We start from the raw sequence: 25,664 nt of genomic DNA, 5'->3' as shown, positions 1-25,664 counted from the left end.
TAAGTGGCACCATACCTGGTTATGGGAAGTCTCATGGACAGAGGAACCTGGCGTGCTGCAGTCCATGGGGTCGCAAAGAGTCAGACATGACTTAGCAACTAAACAACAGCAAATACCTGGTTATACAGTCTCTCAGCTATGATAATACAGAGTGTTAACTCCTGACACATTGTGTCACAGAACAGTGACACAATGGATATCAGTTCTTGAATTACATGAGTTCTGCTAAGGATTGTTACCTCCTAGTTAAGTGGCTGGATCTTCTTCCATCTTGACAGTGAGCTTACAATGTTAGCACTTGACTGTAAGCTTGGTGAGGACAGGGTGTGGATGTCCCCAGAACCTCAAGACAGAACCTGGAAAATAATAACATAATTAATGTGTGCTGACAGCTGAACTGAATATCCCAAACAGGTCTGAGATGATTCCAATGTATTTCTTCCATAGTTACGTGCAGTTGCTCAGTCATGTCCACCTCTTTTGCGACCCCATGGACTGTGGCCCGCCAACTCCTCTGTCCGTGAGATTTCCCAGGCAAGAATACTACTAACTCAAAATCTGCCTCATTGGACATAATTTTAATCACTTGTTAGTATTCTCCACATGATGATGAGTTACCCTTTCGTTGTATGATAAGGTCATACAACAAAGGTCAGAGGGGAGGATTTCTTTGAATTGTGCAAAGTTCTTATGACAACTGATTATCTTCTTAAAATCTTCATGTGAGCACTTTAAATATCTCCATCTATCTTACTTTACTTTCTTCACAATCTTTATAATACTGGCTTGACTTGGCGGAGAAGGGGATGGCACCACTCCAGTACTCTTGCCTGGAAAATCCCATGGACGGAGGAGCCTGCTAGGCTGCAGTCCATGGGATCGCAAAGAGTCGGACACGACTGAGTGACTTCACTTTCACTTTTCACTTTCATGCATTGGAGAAGGAAATGGCAACCCACTCCAGTGTTCTTGCCTGGAGAATCCCAGGGACGGGGTAGCCTGATGGGAGGCTGTCTATGGGGTCGCACAGAGCTGGACACAACTGAAGCAACTTAGCAGCAGCAGCAGCTTGACTTGGGGCATTTCTTGTATATCTGCAGAAGGCAGGCAGGTATAAATGATCTTTGTATGTATATGGTCAATTTGCTTTCTAAACAAAACTTGGGGGTTTTGTTTGGGGTTTGGGTTTTTTGGGGCTTGGAGGTGTTTTGTTTTATTTTGTTTCCCAAATATATCACATTTTAGATACTGGCTTTTCCTCTGTGGCCAAAATTTTTTTCTAATGCAATTCTTCCATAATATTGCAGAAAGTAACTTGTGCAGCAGTTTTTAAGAACCTTTTACATATTATATTTTACATCTGGAGTTTTACCACTGGTTTAAAATGCTATATAATCCATAGACTGTGATAGCAATAATATTGATTTTTTCTAAATTAGAAATCTTCATTTTTCAAGTGAGAAATAACAAATCTAAATTTTCAGTTACCTGTTTGCAAATAAGTACAGTTGACTCTTGAATGATGCAGGGGTTAAGTCACCCCCACACACACATCTATGGTTCCACGTCTGTGGATTCAACCAACCACAGGTCATGTGGCACAACAGTGCGTGTTTAATGAAAAAAATCTGACTATAAGGGGACCCACACAGTTCAACCTAGTTGTTCGAGGGTCAGCTGTACTCTGCCAAAACTCTTAAAGAAACTCAACTCTAAAGTCCTTCAGACTTGATAAAGATTATAAGCAGTTCTTCAGTACAAGTATAACATCATTTTATTGTGCTTCACAGATACGTTTTTCACAAATGGAAATTTTATATCAACCTTGCATGGAGAAAGTCTGTCAATGCCATTTATTCAACAGCATTTGCACACTTAATGTCTCTGTGTCACATTTTCGTAACTCTTACACTATTTCAAACTTTTTCACTATTATTTTATTTGTTACTGTGATCAGGGATCTTTGATGTTACTATTGTAATTGTTTTGAGCTGCTGAATCATGTCCATATAAGACTTCAAACTTGATAAATGTTTTGTGTGTTCTGACTGCTCCACTGACAGGCCATTCTCCCGTCTCTCTCCCCCTCCTCACACCTCCCTGTTTCCTGAGACAACCAACAATATTGAAATTAGGCCAATTAATAACCCTATAATGGCCTCCAAATATTCAAGTGAAAGGGTCGCACATCTCTCTGTCATATTTCAGGCTCCATTCAAAAGCTGGAAATGATTAAGCTGAGTGAGGAAGGCATGTCTAAAGCAGAGAGAGGTTGAAAGATGGTCCTCTCGTGTCAAAGAGTTACCCAAGTTACCCAAGTTTTGACTGCCAAGGAAGAGTTCTTGAAGGAAATTAAAAGTTCACTCTTGTGAACACATGAAAAGAAAACAAAGCAATCTTATTGCTGATACGGAGAAAATTTTAGTGGTCTGGATGGAAGATCAAACCAGCTATAATATTCCCTTAAACCAAAGCCTAATCCAGAGCAAGGCCCTAATCTTTTCAATCCTGTGAAGGCTGAGAGAGGTGAGGAAGCTGCAGAAGGAACGTTTGAAGCCAGCAGAGAGGTTGGTTCATGATGTTTAAGGAAAGAAACCATCTCCATAACATCAAAGTGCAAGGTGAAGCAGCAAGTGCTGATGTAGAAGCTGCAGCAGGTTATCCAGAAGATCTAGCTAAGATCATAAGAAGGTGACTACACTAAACAGAAGATTGTCAGTACAGACAAAAGAGCTGCGTATTAGAAGATACAATCTAGCACTTGCATAGCTAGAGAGAAGTCAATGTCTGGCTTCAAAGGACAGGCTGATTTTCTTGTTAGGGGGTAATGCATCTGGCCACTCAAAGTTGAAGCCAGTGCTCACATACCGTTCTGAAAATCCTAGGTCTTTTAAGAATTAGGCTAAATCTGCTCTGCCTGTGCTCTGTAAATGGAACAACAAAGCCTGGATGACAGCACATCTGTTTACAACATTTATGTAAGCTCACTATTGAGACCTACTGCCCAGGGGGAAAAATATATATATCCTTTCAAAATATTAGTGTTCATTGACAGTGTACCTGGTCACCCAAGAGCTCTGATGAAGATGTACACTGAGATTAATGTTGTTTACAATGAGATTAATGTTTCGAGATGCCTGTTAACACAGCATCCATTCTGCAGCCCATGAATCAAGGAGTAATCTCAACTTTTACACCTTATTATTTAAGTAATACATTCCATGAGGCTAAACCTGCCGGAGTGACTCCTCTGATGAATTTGGGCAAAATTAATAGAAAATCTTCTGGAAAGGATTCACCATTCTAGATGCTGTTAAGAACATTTGTGATTCATAGGAAGAGGGCAAAATATTAACATTAACAGGAGTTTGGAAGAAGTTGATTCCAACCCTAACGAATGACTTTGAGGGTTTAAGACTTCAATGGAGGAACTAACTGCAGATGTGGTAGAAATAGCAAGAGAACTAGAATTAGAAATGGAGCCTGAATTACGACTGAATTGCTGCAATCTCATGACAAAATTTGAACAGATGAGGAGCTGCTGCTTGTGGATGAGCAAAGAAAGTGGTTTCATGAAATGGAATCTACTCCTGGTAAAGATGCTATGAAGATTGTTTAAACAATAACAAGGGGGTTAGAATATTATATAAACTTAGTTGGTAAAGTAGCAGCAGGGTTTAAAAGGATTGACTCAAATTTTGAAAGAAGTTCTGCTGAGGGTAAAATGCTATCAGACAGCACTGCACACTGTAAAGAGAAATTGTTCATGAAAGGAAGCGTCAATTGATGTGGCAAACTTTATTGTTGTCCTAGTTTAAGAAATTGCCACAGCTATCTCACCCTGATCAGTCAGCAGCTATCAACATCGAGACAGGACACTCCACCAGCTAAAAGATTATGACTCACTGAAGGCTCAGATAATGGTTAGCATTTTTTAGCAATGAAGTATTTTTAACTAAGGTAGGTATGTTGTTTTTTTTAGATGTAATGCTATTGCACATTAATAGACTACAGTATAATATAAAGGTAATTTACATGCACGGAAATAAAAAATTCATGTGACTCACTTTATTGCAATATTTGTTTTATTGTGCTGGTTGGGATCTGAATCAGAAATATCTCTGAGGTATGCTTGTAACTTTTTGTTGTTGTTATAACTTAGTTTTCATTACTTCCTAAATATCATTGGATTTCTTCTTTGATCCATCAACTTAATTCCTTCTGAACTCTAAGGAAAAGAACACCATTATTTGGTTTTTCCACCTTACCATCTTGGTTCAGCTTGCAAAATTCCAATGTTCTTCAAAAGTACAGCTACCAAAAATTATGTGAGAAATTATAAAAACACAAAATATAAATAATTCCAAGGGACATTGAATACATTTGTACATAATATCTTATATGGGTTTTGGAGTCAGACCAACCTTGGTTTGAATTCTAGCTCTGCCATCTTTTACTGGGTGAACTTGGGTATGTTTTTTAATCTAATTCTCATTCTTCTTATCTGTGAAATGGAAACAAAAATAATAACCTTGTCTTGGGGTTATGGTAAAGATTAAGTGACTTAGCAGTCATAAGATGCTTAGTGCACTATTTGTCTTATAAGCACTCAAAGAATGGTATCTGAGGACTTCCCTGGTGGTCCAGTGGCTAAGACTCCATGCTGCCAATTCAGGGGGCCCAGTTCCATCCCTGGTCAGGGAACAAAGATCCCACATGCTGCAATTAAGCTCAAAGACCCTGCATGCCACAACTAAGATAGGGCGCAGCCCAATAAATAAATATTTTTTAAAAAGAAGAAGAAATGGTATCTGGCACTATCGATGTACATATATTTTAATGGCTGTTTATTAGACACTTGGTGTGTATGGGCAAAGTCTTAAGCCATGGTGATACAGAAGCAGATGGGATACAGTCTATGAGAGAGAACATGCATAGACTGCTAGAGAGTAGAGGCAGGGCAGCTAACCCACACAGTTACATTCAGACTCCCAGAGGGAGTAATAACTGAGTTGAATTTTAAAGGACGCATATAGACTGGTTCCAAAAAGAAGAAGGGGAAAGAAATTTCCAATCATAGGCAATAGCGTATGCAAATAGATTCAAAATACAAGTTAAGTTTTAAGAATGAACATTTATCGGGACTTCTCTGGTGGTCCAGTGGTTAAGAATCTGCCCTGCAATGCAGGGGATACAGGTTCGATCCCTGGTTAGTTAGGGAACTAGGATTCCACATGCCATGAAGCAACTAAGCCCGCACACCGCAACTACTAAGCCCACGTTTCACAACTAGAGAGTCTGCACCACAGCGGAAAGATCCCTCATGACGCAGCAAAGATTCTGCAGCTGAAAGAACAATTATCTATTATGACATTGTGTGGAGGCCACTGTTCTCCTGTGTAATATCACGTGGTGCCTCAGTCAAAGGGAATAGAGGAACGCAATGAACTACGAGTCTTTTCGAATACAGACTTGCTGTTTTCTATGTTCATAAAAATGTTAAATATATCTATTATAGCTACTGAATGTCCAGTATTGTAGTCAAAACTGAGGAAAAATATCTAAAATATATAAAGAACTCACACAATTCAATAGCATATATATATATAAACACACAACTAAAAAATGGGCAGAAGTTCTGAATAGACATTTTTCCAAAGACCTATAGATGATCCACAGGTACATGAAAAGATGCTCAGTCACTAATGATGATCACTAATCATGAAGAAAATGCAAATCAAAAGCACAGTGTATTATCATCTCACACCTATTAGAGTGACCATTATCAAAAAGACAAGAAATAAGCATTGGAGAAAAGGGAACCATTGTGCACTGTTGGGAATGTAAATTGGTGCAGCCACTCTGAAAAACAGAATGGAGGTTCCTCAAAAAATTAAAAATAGAACTAACAACCTAAGGGCCCATTGATGTATGAACAGTTAAAGAAAATGTGGTTATACATATATACATGGGATATTATTCAGTCACAAAAAAATTAAAATTTGCAACAATATAAATAGATATCACTTATACGTGGGATCTTTAAAAAATTTTTTTAATTTAAAAACTAAGCTCATAGATATAAAGAATTGACTATTGGTTGCCAGAGGTGGGGTTCAGGGGTGAGCAAAATGGGTATGGGCTCAAAAGGAACAAACTGCCCATTATAAAATAGTTGTAAGGCTGTAGTGTAACAGGGTGACTATAGTAAATAATACTATATTGCTAAGAGAGTAGTTATTTTTAAGTTTTCATTTTAAAAAATTGAAAGTTGATTGTGAAAAAAAGTAATATTGAGTGGTTTAAAGACCATGGCAGTGGATTTCTAAGTCCGGAATTATAATTTAGGCTCATCCACCTAACAGCTGGACTTCCCAGGTGGCACTAGTGGTAAAGAACCCACCTGCCAATGCAGGAGTCATAGGAGGCGATTAAGAATGGTGGCTTAGCGGTGAAGAATCTGCCTTCAGTGCAGGAGCCCCAGGAGACGTGGGTTCAATCCTTGGGTTGGGAAGATGCCCTGGAGAAGGAAATGGCAACCCACTCCAGTATTCTTGCCTGGAGAATCCCATGGACAGAGGAGCCTGGAGAGCTACAGTCCATAGGCTCGCAAAGAGTCAGACACGAATTAAGTGACTTAGCATACACACCAGCAGATGGCAAGAAGTAGCCTACAGATAATTACAATGGTGGTGACAGAAGTCATTTTGAAATTTTAAATGTACTGTAATTAACTGGCAAAACAGAAAATAAAATATTGGTTTTATAGCTATGTGTCACTATCATACTTTGCTTGTCTTTTTCAAAGAATTAAAACACTTTCATCAGGAACTTTGATAAATGCTTTGGCCTCAATAGTTCTTTCCTCATCCTACATACCTTTCTGCTATCCTATCTTGTCCAATCCCCCTCACTGATCTCTCATATACACATATATGCATTTCTCCTGCCCTCTCCTCCTGCAACTTGTAGTTCCAAAATTAGCTCATTCTGCACCTACCTCTCCAAGCTTTTCTTCTTTCTCCAGGACTTGGCTCAGCTGGCGGTAAGTGGGTATGTATGCGTGTCTGTCTGTCTGTGTGTTTGTGTGTGTGTGCTCAGTCACATTAGTAGTGTCCGACTCTTTGCGACTCTGGACTGTAGTCCACCAGGCTCCTCTATCCAAGGGATTCTCCAGGCAACAATATTGGAGTGGGTTGCCATCCCCTCCTCCAGGGGATCTTCCCAACCCAGGGATCAAACCTGCATCTCTTATGTCTCTGGCATTCGCAGGTGGGTTCTTTACCACTAGCGCCACCTGGCAAGCCGTGTGTGTGTGTGTGTGTGTGTTTGTGTGTGTGTGTGTAGGTATGTATGTATATGTGTGTGTATATATATACATATGTGTGTATATATATACACAAAAGGAATAGTTGACATTAGCTGGTACTTTATTTTTTTTTTTGGTGTTTTTTTTTTGTTTGTTTTTATTTTACAATATTATATTGGTTGGTTTTGCCATACATTGATATGAATTTGCCCCGGGTTTACATAAGTTCCCCCTCCTGAACCCCCCTCCCACCTCCCTCCTCCCTTTATCCTCCCTCTGGGTCATCCCCGCATGCCAGCCCCGAGCATCCTATAACATGCATTGACCCTGAACTAGTGATTCGTTTCACATATGATAACATACGTGTTTCAATGCCATTCTCCCAAATCATCCCACCCTCACCCTCTCCCATAGAGTCCCAAAGACTGTTCTATACATCTGTGTCTCTTTTGCTGTCTCGTATAAAGGTTATCATTTGCATCTTTCTAAATTCCATATATATGTGTTAGTATACTGTATTGGTGTTTTTCTTTCTGGCTTACTTCACTCTGTATAATAGGCTCCAGTTTCATCCACCTCATTAGAACTGATTCAAATGTATTCTTTTTAATGGCTGAATAATACTCCATTGTGTATATGTACCAAAGCTTTCTTATCCATTCGTCTGCAGATGGACATCTAGGTTGCTTCCATGTCCTGGCTATTATAAACAGTGCTGCAATGAACATTGGAGTACACGTGTCTCTTTCAATTCTGGTTTCCTCGGTGTGTATGCCCAGGAGTGCGATTGCTGGATCATATGGCAGTTCTATTTCCAATTTTTTGAGGAATCTCCATACTGTTCTCCATAGTGGCTGTACTAGTTTGCATTCCCACCAACAGTGTAAGAGGGTTCCTTTCCACATCCTCTCCAGCATTTGTTGCATGTAGACTTTTGGATAGCAGCCATTCTGACTGGTGTGAAATGGTATCTCATTGTGGTTTTGATTTGCATCTCTCTGATTATGAGGGATGTTGAGCATTTTTTCATGTGTTTGTTAGCCATCTTTATGTCTTCTTTGGAGAAATGTCTGTTTAGTTCTTTGGCCCATTTTTTGATTGGGTCATTTATTTTTCTGGAATTGAGCTGCAGGAGCTGCTTGTATAATTTGGAGATTAATCCTTTATCAGTTGCTTCATTTGCTATTATTTTCTCCCATTCTGAAGGCTGTCTTTTCACCTTACTTATAGTTTCCTTTGCTGTGCAGAAGCTTTTGATTTTAATTAGGTCCCATTTGTTTATTTTTGCTTTTATTTCCAATATTCTGGGAGGTGGGTCATGGAGGATCCTGCTGTGATTTATGTCGGAGAGTGTTTTGCCTACGTTCTCCTCTAGGAGTTTTATAGTTTCTGGTCTTACATTTAGCTCTCTAATCCATTTTGAGTTTATTTTGGTGTATGGTGTTAGGAAGTGTTCTAGTTTCATTCTTTTACAAGTGGCTGACCAGTTTTCCCAGCACCACTTGTTAAAGAGACTGTCTTTTCTCCATTTTATATTCTTGCCTCCTTTGTCAAAGATGAGGTGTCCATAGATATTAGCTGGTACTTTAAAGTTTTTAATACTTTGACTGATGTGCCTCTCCTGGTGCCTTCTGTACTCAGTCCGCTATTGGAAGAGGACTCAGTTTACATTGGAAGAACTATCTATTAAGCACTTTTTAATACAGACCATTCATTCAAAAATATTTACTTCTGGCCGTATTAGAATAACTAATACTAGACTTATCTTACCACTATAAACCACTAGAAAATGGGACAGAACATATTAAGCAACTGTTTCTGATAATGGACAAACAGGAGTATTATCCAGAAGACTAAGGAAACAAATAGGATGAGCCCTGGAAGCATGTTACCGACCATGGCAAAAGAGGAAGAGTTCAAGGAAAGCATAGCGGCATTTTCTCATGAGCTGAGAAAACTGAGTTTATAATTTAGGAAGACTACAGTGGCTAGAATTTATGGCAACACATACTGGGAAGGAGGAAATTAACCAGAGAAAGGTCCAGAAATCTGCATAGGAGTCCCTTTGATTCTATTACTAAATGCTCATTGGACATACATAGAAACTCCACAACACTGAGGACTTCCTTGGTGGTCCAGTGGCTAAGACATTGTGCTCCCAATGCAGAAAGCCCAGGTTTGATCCCCAGTCAGGGAACTAGGTCCCACACGTCCCAACTAAGGATGCTGCATGCCACAACTAAAACCTGGCACAGCCAAATAAATGTTTAAAAAAAGAAACACCACAAAACTGGGCTCCTAGTGGAGAGCTCTAAACTGAACATGTCCCAGAGATTATACAGGAATGGGAGGTGTTGAGTTCTGTCCAGCCAGAGACATTGTTGAACCCCTGGAGTATTCAGTAGAGACCCAATAAGGACCGTTTATTGGATTTAGTAAAAGGGGTAAACTTGTCCTGAAGTAAAGGCTACTCTGTACTTACTGTAACAACTCTTAAAAACAATCCTCAAAGGATCCAACAGACTCACAACTTAGCTGCCTGAAAAAACAAAGGTGAACCCTTTGGAAAAATACAACAAAATTAAGATACTCATTGATATAATAGTTGCAATGTTCATCATCCACTCAAAAGTCACTGGATATGCAAAGGATCAAGAAAATGTTATCCATAACCAAGAAAAAAAAGTAAAAACCAACACAGAAACAAGGATAATGGAATTAGCAGAAAGGGATTTTAGAAGAGCCCTTATAAATATGCTCAGTGATTTAAAGAGGAGCATGCATACAGTGAGGAGAAAAGTGGAAGGTGTATAAAGGAAGCAAATGAAGGCTTAAGAAATGAAAGATGCGCTATCTGAAATGAAAAATTCACTGGAGAGGTTTATCAGCAGAGTCGACATTACGGAAGAAAGGATCACTGTGCTCGAAGACAGAATAGAGATTATCTAAACTGAAGCATAGAGGGAAAAAAATGACTGAAAAAATGCACAAAGCTTCTATGATGTGAGACCAGCAGTGTATCATGTATGTAAATGGAATCTAAGAAGAAAAACAGTGGGAGAGGCACAAAATATATTTGAAGAAATAATGACTGAATTTTTTTCAAATGTTATAAAAAATATAAACACACAGATCTAAGAATTTCAATGAACCCCAAGAAGAATAAACAATATAAACCATAGCAAAGGACACTGTGTAATCAAATTCCTGCAAACCAATTATAAACAGAAACTCCTAAAAGTATCCAGAGGGAAAAATACACATTACATAAGGGGAACAAAAATTGATTGCAGACTTCTTGTGGGAAACAATGCAAACCAGAAAAAAAAAAGAAATCTTTCAAGTACTGGAAAAATAAACTGTCAACATAAAATTCTATATCCTTCAAATATGATGGGGAAATAAAGACAAAAACAATAGCCAAGAGAATTTCTTACTAGAAACCTGCACGACAGTAAATACTGAAGGAAGTTCTTTAGGGGAAACTAAAATGATACTGTCAAGGCTATGGTTTTTCCCGTGGTCATATATGGATGTGAGAGTTGGACTGTGAAGAAAGCTGATCGCCGAAGAATTGATGCTTTTGAACTGTGGTGCTGGAGAAGACTCTTGAGAGTCCCTTGGACTGCAAGGAGATCCAACCAGTCCATTCTAGAGGAGATCAATCCTGGGTGTTCATTGGAAGGACTTATGCTAAAGCTGAAACTGCAATACTTTGGCCACCTCATGCGACGAGTTGACTCACTGGAAAAGACTCTGATGCTGGGAGCGATTGGGGATAGGAGGAGACGGGGACGACAGAGAATGAGGTGGCTGGATGGCACCTCCGACTCAATGGACATGAGTTTGAGTGAACTCCGGGAGTTGGTAATGGACAGGGAGGCCTGGCGTGCTGTGGTTGATGGGGTCGCAAAGAGTCGGACACGACTGAGCGACTGAACTGAACTGAAAATGATACTGGATGAAAATTCAGATGCACTCAAAGGCATGAAAAGCCCCAGAAGTGGTAAGTGAAGTCGCTCAGTCGTGTCCGACTCTTTGCGACCCCGTGGACTGTAGCCCACCAGGCTCATCCATCCATGGGATTCTCCAGGCAAGAATACTGGAGTGGGTTGCCATTTCCTTCTCCAGGGAATCTTCCCGACCCAGGGATCAAATCCAGGTCTCCCGCATTGCAGGCAGACGCTTTAACCTCTGAGCCACCAGGGAAGCCCCAGAAGTGGTAAATCTTTGGGTAAATGCATAGAGTTATTTTCTTCATTTCTTAATTGCTTTAAAAGGCAGTTGACAATTTAAGTAAAAATAACGCAATATTGTAAGGTTTATATCATGTTGAAGTAAAATGTATACCAATAATAGCACAAAGGTTAAGAAGGGGAAATGGAAGAATACTACTGTAAATTACATTTATAAGTAAAGTAGTTTAGTAACATTGGGAAATAAACCAAGTTACAAGTGCATATTGTAAACCCTAGATCAGTCACTTTTTAAAAAATAGAAAAAGAGAGTCAATAACACATCACTGTTATTCCCTCAATCATGTCCAACTCTTTGCGACTCCATGGACTGTAGCCCACCAGGCTCCTCTGTCCTTGGAATTCTCCAGGCAAGAATACTGGAGTGGGTTGCCATTTCCTTCTCCAGGGGGTCTTCCCAACCCAGGGACTGAACTCAGGTCTTCTGTGTCTCCTTCATTGGCACGTGGATCCTTTACCACTGAGCCACCAGGGAAGTATAGTGAAGAAGAAATAGAGTACAATTAATCGTGAAGAAACTAGGGCAAGAGGACAGAAGTGAGTGCTGTAATGTTGGGCAGTGGTGTTGCTGTGAAGAAAACTGTTGGGAAGCAGTTCTCCATAAATGTTTTCACGTTGCTGTGCGATCAGGACTTTCTGAGAAAGTCTGTTGGCACTTGGATTAAAGAATGTTTTTGAATGCCAAACACAAAGCCTAAAAGTCAGAGACCTCTGGAGAGATTTAGACTTTTCCTTGGATACGTTTATTTACATTCTAGAGGCTATAAACCTAGAGGCCTCCCCCTCCTTTCCCCTAAGAGGACTGGTTTACACTGCAGAGCAAAGGTCAGTAGGTCATGTTGTTCTTTCCCATCCCTCCCTCCCACCCTCGCTCTCCGCCCATCCCACCCTAGAGGGCAGGAGGAGCAGCAGCTGTGGCGGTTGTCCTGCATCAACTCCCAAAATTCATTATTTAAAGGTTTCTCTCATCACCTCACCCCAAGGGGGATTGGTACACAGAGAACTAACACAATTATGAGTAATTAAAAGCCTGGATCTGGTTCAAAAACTTAGTGCTTCTTGTCAGAATGAATGAATGAATACTTCACAAAAATTCAGTTAGGTACAGGTATCTCACCTGTAAGATGGTCTGGGAAGGCCTCTCCGAGAACATAACATTTGAGCAGAGTAGTGAATGAAATGCCATGGAAGACCATAACATGGAAGAAAACCATAACATGCTAATGCTTTACTGGCTCTTCCAATGCCTAGCACGCTTTTTCACACATAAGCAAAATTTAAATAAATAAGGGTCAAGTATATGACATGCTGAAAGGCTGGCCACTTCTGACTAGAATATTGTTTATCTGGTCTATAAATTCAAGAGTAGCTGTATCTTCAGACAAAATGACTTTTTAGCCACAGGCTTGTTTAGCCAGGAAAAGAGTTAGAAATGGAAATCAGTTAAGACGCATTTAAAGCCTAATTCATGTTTCATTTCCTTAAATAAATCTTAAGTGTATGTCTGCAAATGTAAGGTTAGGCTCCACAAAATGAAGTTTTAGTTTCGAGGCTAAGTTCTTTTTACAAGGGTAGAAATAGCTGTCACCAGCTTGGTTTGGGAATTACTCTTATGCTTGTGAATGTGACATACACAAATGCTGAGAAGAACAGATATGGGTGAAAAATACAGGCTGTAGGAATAATAAATGAGCATAATGACTGTTAACTGGGTAAAAACGAATGGTACAATCCCCTGTTATAGGGGTGTACTGTGTGTCAGAAGCTTGCAGCCTGAAAGAAGAAAGGATGGAATTCAAAAGCCAAAAAGCAACACATCCTTTGACTTTTGGCTGGAGTCAGTATCAGTGTGACCTCTTTGGTCAAAACGCTTCTCATCCCTGTTTCACCAGGTCATTCCTTCCTTCAATATGAATCATCTGTGAGAATCTTTAACAGGGACGTCATTGTCAAGAAGTTAAAAGCAATTGATAAGTTGTTCTGATAATACCTGTCAGTGAAATAACTCAGAGTACAAAACCCAGGCATTTAAGGAGTTGACAAGTATTATTAAACCTGTTTTGCAAGAGAAGAATCTGGTTCAAAGAGGGAAAAGCTGTCAAAGGTAATGCAGTCTGTAAGTGGCTCAGGCCTCCTGCCTTGTACAACTAAGCTCTAACTGCATGGCCTTTCATGGCCCAGGAGACTGGGAGGCCACCTCTAAACATTTATTGGTTCTTCCTTCTGTCCAACTTTGAAATATTATGACATTTTAAAGCTACAAATTTGTTTTAACTTCAAATGTATTTCTTATAACTGGTTTTCGCCTTCATTCAGAAATTTATACTATTTACAATTTTAAATGGTAGCAACAGTATTTCTACCAGTTTGTGCTCAGTTGTGTCCAACTCTGTGACTCTGTGGACTGTAGCCTGCCAGGCTGCTCTGTCCATGGAATTCTCTAGGCAAGAATACTGGAGTGGGTTGCCATTTCCTCCTCCAGAGAATATTCCCCACCCAGGAATTGAACCCCAGTCTCCTACGGCAGGCAGATTATTTACCACTGAGCTACCTGGGATGCCCATATTTCTACCAGTACTACTACTTCCTTTTTTTTTTTTTTCCTTTGAGTACTTATTTGAGTACGGTCTTTGACACCCTACTGAGAGCTCATGTTTGAATTGGGAAGAATCATGGTGATACTTTCATACAGAGGACAGTACTTTGTGCAGGTTCTTTCATGAATCTGACCTTAATTTCATGGCTTTAATAAAGAAAAGAAAAAGATAGCAAAACCTAATTCAAAGTAAATTAGGATCTTTAATTCAGAAATTCTTCTGCCCATTTGTAACCAATTTTCCAGTTGCTCTTCAGTCCATTTTCCACTCTTTAACTCATTCACTTTTAAAAAATAATAAATCAGTAATAAACTGCCTTAATCTAGGTTCAGCAGAAAGCAGATCAATAAGACAAAGGCTTGAGTGCACGTCCTCTATGCTGGACTATAATCCAGGAAGCAAGAGCCAGAGAAAGTGAAGCCAAGAAGCAGAAGCGTCTATACCAAGATACTTGATGTATTTTAACAGAGTTCTCTGTCCTGCAGGACAGCCCAGAACAAAAACAGAAACCTTGAAATAGTGAGAGGGCCGCCCAAGGCAACGTTCTGTTAGATTGCACCTGCAAGAAGCCAGCTAGAGACAACTGGTGCTGGGATGCAGGGAGTCCAGATAAGTCTGAAATAGTTACAAGTGGCTTCCCATAAAACACAAAGATATTCTTGGCACATACATTTCCGTGTACTTTTGCTCCCCACTCCCATCTTTCTCATGGATATCTGTCATTCACATTTCATTTTCTATACATTTGCATATCATATGAGGCTATATACATATTATCTTTTTCCTTTTAAGAAACATGAATCAGGTTATACTAATCTTATTCTGTAACATGTTTTTTTTTCACTCCTCTGTTATTTGCATCATGGTTAGATTTTATCTTATTGTCAGTAAGCTGACTTTGCCCTGTAAGAAGTTCATTGGAAAACACCAATTTAACATTTGTTGAATTAATGTCTGAATGTAAGAATGATAGTTACAGTTCTTGCTTATATTAATAGAAAAGGAATGCTGCTGATATTGGGAATGCAGTGGACAAGGTCTTGTAAAACATGGAATTGTTATTGCCAGACAATTAAACAGTCATCCCAGCCTCCTCTTCCCCATTCGTCAACACCTCCACATCTTCAAATAAGAAGAAACAAAGGATGCCATACAAGGGAGACATGGAAAAGAGAGGTAGGGGAGGAAATAATCAGCTTCCCTCTACCTTTCTCAGTTCTTGACTGAGACCCCTGTAATGAAAGACAGATTAGCAAGAGGAAAACAGAAATTCAGTAACATGTATCCCTCAGATATACATGGGAGATATCCAGGGGAAGAAATTAATCCACAAGGTGACCTAGAATTTGGGATTAAATAACGTCTTAATAGGGAAGGGAGAGGGGAGCGGTAGGTCTCTTCATTGTTTTTAGTCTCTACATCATGTCTGACTCTTTTGCGACCCCATGGACTATAGCCCACCAGGCTCCTTTGCCCATGGAATTTTCCAGGCAAGAATACTGTACTGGGTTGCCATTTCCTCCTCCAGGGGATCTTCATGGACCAGGGATCAAACCCATGTCTCCTGCATTGACAGTTGTATTCTTTACCACTGAGCCACCTGGGAAGCCTGGTAGAACGCTTCAGTTCAGTTCAGTTCAGTCACTCAGTTGTGTCCGACTCTTTGCGACCCCATGAATCACAGCACGCCAGGCCTCCCTGTCCATGACCAACTCCCGGAGTTCACTCAAACTCATGTCCATCGAGTCGGTGATGCCATCCAGCAATCTCATTCTCAGTCATCCCCTTCTCCTCCTGCCCCCAATCCCTGCCAGCATCAGAGCCTTTTCCAGTGAGTCAACCCTTCAGTTCAGTTCAGTCGCTCAGTTGTGTCCGACTCTCCACAACCCCATGAATCACAGCACGCCAGGCCTCCCTGTCCATCACCAACTCCCAGAGTTCACACAAACTCATGTCCACAGAGTCAGTGATGCCATCCAGCCATCTCATTCTCGGTTGTCTCCTTCTCCTCCCGCCCCCAACCTTTCCTAGCATCAGAGTCTTTTCCAGTGAGTTGGGGAGAGTAAATGATTTTTAGGACAGACTGATGGCAGTCCTGGGTGTTCACTGGAAGGACTGATGTTGAAGCTGAAACTCCAATACTTCGGCCACCTGATGCGAAGAGCTGACTCACTGGAAAATACCCTGATGCTGGGAAAGATTGAGGGCAGGAGGAGAAGGGGCCGACAGAGGATGAGTTGGTTGGATGGCATCACTGACTCAACGGACATGGGTTTGGGTGGACTCCGGGAGTTGGTGATGGACAGGGAGGCCTGACATACTGTGGTTCATTGGGTCACAAAGAGTCGGACACGACTGAGCAACTGAAGTGAACTGAACTGATGACCCTTAGAAGAACAGATGGGAGGTATGATAGTCTGCGAGAAAGGCTGTCTAGGCGTAGTACTGACTTCTCTTCTCCTTTCCTGTAACAAGAGTCCATCCTGTCTGGTTGATCAAACTCCAGGAAGGGGATTGATGGCAGCTGAGTTCCTATAGGCAGATAAGGGAGTTCAGAGCAAACCTCTCCCTGCATCTGCTGGTTTTCAAGTGCCCACAACTCCAGATAATATGCCAAAGCAGCACATTTTGCAGTGGCATGTCCTCAACTCCTACAGTCATATTTTGGGGTGGCATATTCTGCTGCCCTTCAGAGACAAGAGGAGATTCTTACAAAGGTTCATCCAGTCAGCAAATGGGAATAAGATGGTACAGACATTGGTCCCTGTCCTCAGGCTGGAAAAGGCGACAACTGAGGGGAGGAAGAGATAAGAGTAGAACAGAGATGCAGACAGAAAAGAAAATAGTAGCATTCCAAAGGAGTGAGAAATTTAAGTGATGGCTAAATCAGTACAGTGCTTGTGTTAATATAAGTTGTTTAGAAATGAGTTTAAATCTCAGCCATCTGCTCCCACGTCAAACACATACACGCTGTACCCTTGACTTCACTCCTCCCCCACAAACACGAACATCCCAATAATAATCTGGTGATATGTTTTTCATGATTTCCCACAGTTGATAATAAAAAATACACTTAATTCAAACCAGTGAATTGTGACCCAGATCTAAGTATAAATATAGTGGAAGTCATAAGTTTCTTTAGTGACAGTCTTACTAATTAAGTTATTTTGGCCTGTTTTTAGCCACATTGGATACTTTTTTCTTTTTAAGGTTGTTATGAATGTTGTTTGTAGCAGCATCAATAAGCCAAGAATTCACACAGTTACTCAATCACACAGATTACTCATCATTGCCTGTTCATAACAGAATCCTAAAGTGCTTAAGATTTCTGATGCAAATCAAACTCTCATCATCACTTGTCATTGCTAAATTAAATGACAGGATAATAACATTACATTAAGAGCATTTTTCTCTTGATTGAGTACCTTTTTCAGAAGTGAACCTTGTAGATGTATATTTTTTCCATCGGTACTATAAATGTATTTAGAATCCAAGATAAAAATAGAATTGAAAAGGGGAGGAGTAGAGTGGGATGTTTTCAAATTATTGATGAGTCTCTTTTGAATCTCAAATAACCATATTTGACAGGGCATTGCTAGGGAACCGAGCAATGTTTTAGCCCAATTTATTGAGACTTTTATAACTTCATGAGGGAGGTTCACAGGTCAAACTTGGTTTTTATTGACGTGATCATGTGTTCCTGGCATCAGTCATATGTCATCCCATTGCAAATAGGCTGTTAGGGACCTGTAGGAACTGGCACTGTTCTGTTACTCTAATACAGTAAGATACTGTCTTCTGTTAGCTTTCAGCCTATGTGGGAAATGAATATAAATTTCTAACCTGCTAAAGCAGAGTAGGTTCTCAGTTGACTTATTGTGGACTTATCTCTTGACCTTTCTTTCTTGTCTAAAGCTAGTTAATGCCTGCTATCTCTCCACTGGCTCCAGGCCCTAGTGGTAAAGGATCCACCTGCTCTTGTAGGAGACCCAGGTTTGATCCCTCGGTTGGGAAGGTCCCCTGGAAGAGATCATGGCAACCCACTCCAATATTCTTGCCTGGAGAACCCCATGGACAAAGGAGCCTGGCGGGCTACAGTCCATAGGGTCGCAAAGAGTCAGACACGACTAAAGCAACCCAGCACACACAGGCACAGCCCTTGACCCACTTCTCTGTGGCCAGTTGAGCAGTCCTCACACCGCTGGAGTCCATCTTCTCCACTTGTCCCTATACCCAGGACTCTTTCTCGTTTTAAAGTTGTCTGTTCTTCAAAGGTACTGTTTCCTCACATCTTACATCTTTAATGTTATCCGAATCCCAGGGATGGGGGAGCCTGGTGGGCTTCCGTCTATGGGGTCACACAGAGTCGGACACGACTGAAGTGACTTAGCAGCAGCAGCAGCAGAGGAAGTCTTTTACTCCTTCTGCCTCAATACTATCCTCACTAGGCAGTAACATGTCAGTAAAAATCCTTAGCACTTGGGAGACATCAGTGAAGGTACAAACTGAAAAAAGATTGGCTTTGAGTTGACAATCATTGAATCTGGGCGATAGGTACATGAGGCTAGGGGAAGTCACTATAACATTTTCTATAGTTTTATGTTTGGAATTGTCTATAGTACAAATTTTAAACTAAGATCTTTAGAATTTTTTTTTTTTTTTTGATTAATGCTCTTTTTGAGTCAGTGCATGAAATGAATGGTATACAAGATGGACTAGGACTAAAACCTAATCCTGCCATCTAAATACCCTACCTCCACCCCACCCCCAAGGAAACAAATAAGACTCTTTCATGCCTGGATTTGCAACTTCCCTCTTCTCCTTAGGTCCTGCACATGATTACCAGAATTAGAGCACACTTCCTCCTTCTTGTAAGTGACTAGATAAACCTGTACAGAACACATTAACTTGGTCCCATTTATTAAGTCCACTGTGAATAAAGTTCTGTGCTGGGCATTGGGAAGGGGGAATATTAAGTTACTTCCCTCTTAGAGTTCCACGAGAAGGAAAACAGAGGCACCCATGAACAACCCTGATGCAGTACAGACTCGAAGAGTTGTGCTCTGAAGTAGAGCTACAGCAGTATGAGAGCGAGGAATTTTGTCAACTGATGACTTCTTGATAGTGATACAAACTACTGAATATTATCTTCAAGGAAAAAGAGAATCTTTCTTGCTCCTGCTTGCAGTTCTGGTTGCTAAGAACAGGGCTCCATCAGATAAACTTCCCTCTGTCTTCTGAAAAACTCAAATTGACTGCATTTACCAATGTGCTTTTTTCCCCTCTTTTTCTTTTAAATTATAGCCTTACTTCTCGTCTGCCAAAAACTGGAGAAACCATCCATGGACATAAGTTTTTTATTGGCTTTGGAGGGAAAGGTGCCAACCAGTGTGTCCAAGCTGCGAGGCTTGGAGCAAAGACATCTATGGTGTGCAAGGTAAGCATAAAGTACAGTGAAGAGGGTTCCAGAGGCAAGAACCTGGTTAAGACATGAGCTCGTTTTTTTATGAACTATTTAAAGTGAGCAATTCAGTGGCATTTAGTATATTCACAGTGTTATACAACCACCATATCTATCTAGTTCCAGAACATTTCCATCATTTCAAAGTAAAACTCCTTACCCATTAAGCAGTTTCTCCCCATTCCCCCTCCCCTCAGCCCCTGGCAACCACCAATCTGCCTTCTGTCTCTATGGATTTATCTATTCTGGATATTTCCTATAAATGGAATCATATGATATGTGACATTTTGTGTCTGGCTTCTTTTACTGAGCATAATGTTTTCAAGGTTCATCTACCTTATAGCATGTATAAGTACTTCTATTCCTTTTGTGGCTGAATAATATTCCATTGTATATACCAGTTTGTTTATCCACGTATCTGTTGATGGGCTGTTCCCACCTTTTGGCTATTGTGAACAGTGCTGCTATAAACAAGTACATGTACATGCATGTTTAAGTATCTGTATGAGCCTTTGAGAGGCTCATTGTTTTTAAAGATTTAAATAGGAGAGAGTAATCTTCCTTGTCCTTTGTATTAGTTTCTACCTCACTGAATCCTCTGGGAAGTAGCAGTCCTCAAATAACTTAATGCTGCATTCCCTGAATTTAACAAGTTTATAACTGGAGTGTGAGAAGTGAGGGGAATTAGCCTACTCTGATGGGTTCCTGTAGTCCAGCTTCTAAACAACAGCATGAATCATCTTGTTTTTAGCAAGTTTCATTCCAGCAGCATAGCTTTTGGAAACTTGGTCTAATAACTGGTGGTTTCCTCACCTCTAAGCTGTTTTCTTCTGAGACTATATCTCAGATCAGAAAGGAATCTGGGCCTTAATGAACTGCACATAACTGATCTTTACTTCTGTTTTCAGGTATATTAAAAAACATGTAAAATATGGAAATCCTGTTTCTAGCCATTCTACTGAAATTATTTAAAAATAAAACAAAATTGGCTGCCAAAGTTTCAATTTTTGCATCTTTAATGAAATTTTAAGCTGCTAGCGTTATTGGTGTAATGGGAAAAATCATTTATTTGCCTTAGGAAAGCTAGCTAGGGTCTGCACAGTAGAGGATAAGAAAAACATGAGAAATTTAAAAAAATAATCTCTCTCCTGTGAGCTGGGTAGATTTTACCAAAATTTCTCTGAAATGTCATTTCCCATTGTATACAGCACTTTTCTCTCCACAGGAGTCTTTAAATGATGTATAAACTATACAATTATCACTTCATCTGCTAAGGAACTGTATCTTTATTCTAATTGATGATATAATTCTCACCTGGCTATTTGGTCAAAAACATCACATGAAGCACAAAATTCAAATTAAGAAACCTTCACTTGCTAAGGTTGAGCTCTTAATATTTTTAAAATATCAATTAGCAATTAATTATTGATGACCTATTACGTTCTAAGACATGAGACTGGGAGAAGGAGCTGATTAAAAGTATTAGGCCTGACCCATCCTATACCTGATTAGAAATAGGGGTTTGGGGAACAGTCAGATGGTGCAGGCTTTAAGCAGGGCTTGGGAAGTGAAAAGAGGATGGTATCATTTCCTGGCTGGGAAACCTGGACAGAGAATTAGTACTGGTATTGGAAGCAAGGTACCAAAAATGGGTGCCCTGGGCAGAGGGGAGTCCCCTAGAGTTGGAGATGTGAAAGGAGAGTTTAGAGAGCCCCCTATTGGAAGCTATATAAAAGCTATTCCTGTAGCCCATTAAAGTCAAAAACGGATGTCCCCTGCAATCTCATCCAACTCAATGATTTTGAGGTTGGTTTTATTTTAGGTCTGTTGAACATGAGGCAAAGAGAAATGCAAAATAGAAATATTTGAATTGTGGAATTAAACTTGGGAAATGAATCATGAAACCATAGGAGTGGAGGTGAGCAGAATAGAAGACAGAGTATTTTGGGAAATGCTCCAGTGAGGAGGTTGATTAAACAGCTGTGCTGTTTGTTTTATTCTGGTCTGTGTGTGATGGTTATGTGAGCACCTGTACAATTCTGAAAGTTCTTTATGTCTACAGTGCCTGATCTAGTTGTCTGTAGTTTAGCCCCACAGTGAAATTTACCCTGATTATCTGTACTGAAAGGACATGGAAACATGGCCTCATCTAAAACCTGTACAAGTTTACTTTGCTTAGATACCCTGAGGGACCTTTAGATATAGATTTATTTAAGCTTAAACAAATTGCATCGTATTCTTAGGCTTCTTAAAAATAAAATATCTTTGTAATAAGAGTTATTGTTAACCATTAATCATAATATTTCATTCAGTTGTGAGGTATATTTTTATTTAGCAAATTAACCTAACTGCCTTATAACAGTTTCTTAAAGATAACAAATTCCAAGTAGAAAACCAAAATCATTAAGTTACTCAAGATAAAAATGAACAGATGAAGTGAAAGAAAAACAGGTAGAAAATGTTCTATGGCTTTCTTAGCAACATTAACCTATCTACTACTGCCTTGCAACAAGCTCAGATTCGAGCTCTGATGAAAGAACACTGATGACACAGGTACAACATCTTACACTGAACTCAGGAGAAATGTCTGTCAGTTGTGATGAGGGCTGCTAAACAAGAGTCCATCAACATGTGTACAGTGATACATGTGTAATGAAATACTTCCAGAAATTAAGAGTTGTGCAGTCAGTACTCAACTGAGTCATGGGCCAAGGTCATGGTCCAAGGATAATTGGAGGTGATGTTTTGACATTAAAAATTCAGGCAGATATAGAAAATGAAGCTCTACTTGGCAGGGCAAAGAGTCTGTTAGGACACATTGCATCGGACCTCACCCGATTTAAGTATTTCCTCCTCCTCCATTCCACTGAAGCCAAATGTTAGAAGGAAGTTATTTCTAAATATCAAAAACCAGCAGCTTAGGAGGACCATGATAGCATAAACAACTCAAGGTTCAGTGACCCAGCATGAGCCCAGGGTCCTTGCTTCCCATGAGGGTAGAAAGAAGCCATGAGCAGGTGTGGACCGTGACAACCCACACAGCAAATCAGCAAACTGGGAGGACCTTCACAAAATTACCTGTTCTCGCCTCCTTCACACAATGGAGTAGTCTAAACTGTCATATAAACAGTCATCTATTTTCTTTTCAGTTCAGTTCAGTCACTCAGTCCTGTCCGACTCTTTGCGACCCCATGAATCACAGCACGCCAGGCCTTCCTGTCCATCACCAACTCTCGGAGTTCACTCAAATTCATGTCCATTGAGTCGGTGATGCCATCCAGCCGTCTCATTCTCTGTCGTCCCCTTCTCCTCCCGCCCCCAATCCTTCCCAGCATCAGAGTCTTTTCCAGTGAGTCAACTCGTCGCATGAGGTGGCCAAAGTATAAATTCATATGCACACTACTATATTTAAAATAGATAACCAACAAGGACCTACTGCGCAGCACAGGGAACTCTGCTTAATATTCTGTAATAATCTAAATGGGAAAAGAATTTGAATAGATACATGTATGTGTATACACTGAACCACTTTGCTGTACTCCTGAAACTAACACAACATTTTTTAATCAACTGTGCTCCAATATAAAATTTTTTTTTAACTTTTTAAAAGCATAAAGGTCTGTGACAGAGGCAGTATGTTAGAGCAGTTCTACTCAAAATCTGGTCCTCAGGGCAAACTGTCACTGATCAGGACAGTACAGAAATTTGAGAGTAAGCAGTTAGGAGCATTTTCAGCAATCTGAAGGTAACTTTATAGCTGTTGAATATAACAATAATAAATTAGGCCTTGTATTTTGTATGACTCATATATTTATTTTACTATTTTTTAAATTATTAGTCTATAATGTATAGAAAATGAAAAAAAGGAAAAAAAAAAAAACAGAAACCTGATCCTTCACCACAAAAAACTTGAAAAGTAATGTATCCATCACGTTAGCCATAAAAGTACCCTTCTAAATGTTAAGATTGTGTGCTAAGTTGCTTCAGTCATGTCCAGCTCTTTGCAATCCTATGGAGCCCATTCACCTGCAACAGCCCAGCAGGCTCCTCTGTCCATGGGACTCTCCAGGCAAGAATACTAGAGTAGGTAGCCATACTCTCCTCCAGGGGATCTTCTGACCCAGGGATCAAACCTGAGTCTCTTATATAAGTCTTCTGCATTGGCAGGTGGGTTCTTTACCACTAGTGCCACTTGGGAAGCCCTCTATGTTAGATTACTGTGGGATAATCCACTGATTATGCACTGAGATTTTAATCTTCAGAGATCAAAAACTAGTCACCAGGCCTTTATAGATAATATACATAATGAAGTGAAATCTCTTTTCTGAACTCTGTTGAAAGATTCCTATGACCCTAACCAATATGCCTCAGATAGGAAGAATGAGAGAAACAGTTGGATTATCACAAACCCACCACCATTCTCAGATAAGCAGGCCTGATAATGGAGATTGAAACATTAACTTTGCATGTTAAAAGCCATCATTCAGTAAGGTAAACACCCATTTATCTAGGATTTAAACAATCAGACAGCATAAACTAGAATTTTATGTATTCTTCTTTCATCTTTTATGATAAAGCCACAAATGACAAGTTATAAAATTACTATGAGGGTTTTCCTCCAAAAAAAGCAACTGCTGAGTTTTGTTATGTGACAACAAATGCAGCTTATAGTCTCTTCAATGTGCTGTTCATTGTGACCCTCAGGCACTGAAAAGCCACAAAATCTCTTGAATCACAAAGATTAAATTATGTTCAACTTAGATTTACTGTTAATCGTATCTTCATGTATTCTAACTTTGAAACTCAGGAACCTATTTTAATACATGTGATCTTTTTTTTTAGCAGTATATATCATTTCATGTGTCCCTGGGTATGTTATCTTGGTCCCCTGTTTCATTTACCTCAAGTATATGTTGATGAGTGGAATTACTAGACATTTTCTGCCTTTCAAGGATTCCAAGCGGCCCATCATTCCTCACCCATTTGACAATGTTGGTTATCATGACCGCACTAACTGCAGTTACTCTCCTCAGCACTGGTCATAGTTCTGGACTGTGAAAGCCGCTGAGTGGCTCTCCCTCAATGCAGAGAGATCTTTCCAGACCTCGGAGTGAAGGAAGCACCTCAGTGCCCTCAGCATGAGGAACTGCTCTTGTTCCCAACACAATCCAGCCCTTTACTTTTCCATGATCCTAATTCACGTCTCTCCACAGCCACACTGTCCATTACACTAGCCACTGGCCACATGTGGCTATTTATATTTCAGTGTAATTCAAGTGAAATTAAAAATTGAGTTCTTCATCAGAAAGAGAAAAACAAATATCATATATTAACACTTATATATGGAATCTAGAAAGATGGTACTGATGAACCTATTTGCAGGGCAGCAAAGGAGATGCAAACATAAGAGAACAGACTTCTGGACACAGGGGGACAGAGGGTAGGAAGAAGGGGGTCGGACAAATGGAGAGCGTAGCATGGAAACATAAACACTAACATTTCTAAAATAGAGAGCCAGTGGGAATTTGCTGTATGACTCAGGAAACTCAAACCGGGGCTCTGTGACAATCTAGTGGGGTGGGATGGGGAGAGAAGTAGGAGAGAGGCTCCAGAGGGATTGGACATGTGTATACCTATAGCTGATCCATTTTGATGTATGGCAGAAACCAGCACAATATTGTAATTATCCTTCAATTAAAAATATGGAAAAAAAATTGAGTTCCTCAGTCATGCTGGCTACATTTTCAAGTGTCTGTATTGGGCACCACAGATACAGAACATTTCATGATTGCAAAAAGTTCCATTCTACAATGTTCAGGTAGGGCTGAAACCTGGGATTTCCTGAAGAGCACCTGGGGTTCCATAAGTTGCCTTGGCTGATGTGTGAGTGGTTGTCCCTAGTTGCTGCTGACTTGGCTTCATTCACCTGCAACAGCCTGACACAGGCTACCTCAGACTATGTGGTTTTCCCAGAGTCTTTCTTCCCAAAAGTATTTCACTGCTGCAATCAAAAGAATGTGAGGGGGCCTTCAAGAAGGCTG

The 25,664-nt window shown here is 40.1% G+C and overlaps 1 protein-coding gene across 1 annotated transcript in view; it reads left to right on the top strand.

The window, feature by feature from the left end:
• Window positions 1-25,664, top strand: part of RBKS (ribokinase) — a 103,860-nt gene that overhangs the window by 12,953 nt on the left and 65,243 nt on the right. Inside the window, exon 2 of the mRNA XM_055399170.2 lies at window positions 19,467-19,599. Within this exon, the coding sequence (XP_055255145.1) occupies window positions 19,467-19,599 (133 nt within the window). The remainder of the gene's footprint in view (window positions 1-19,466; window positions 19,600-25,664) is intronic.

The sequence above is a fragment of the Moschus berezovskii genome, chromosome 11 (genome assembly GCF_049115385.1).
Source record: "Moschus berezovskii isolate FMDL1 chromosome 11, NW_MosBer_1.0, whole genome shotgun sequence".
In the NCBI taxonomy this organism is placed as follows: Eukaryota; Metazoa; Chordata; class Mammalia; order Artiodactyla; family Moschidae; genus Moschus; species Moschus berezovskii.
This window is presented reverse-complemented; position numbering and strand designations above follow the sequence as displayed.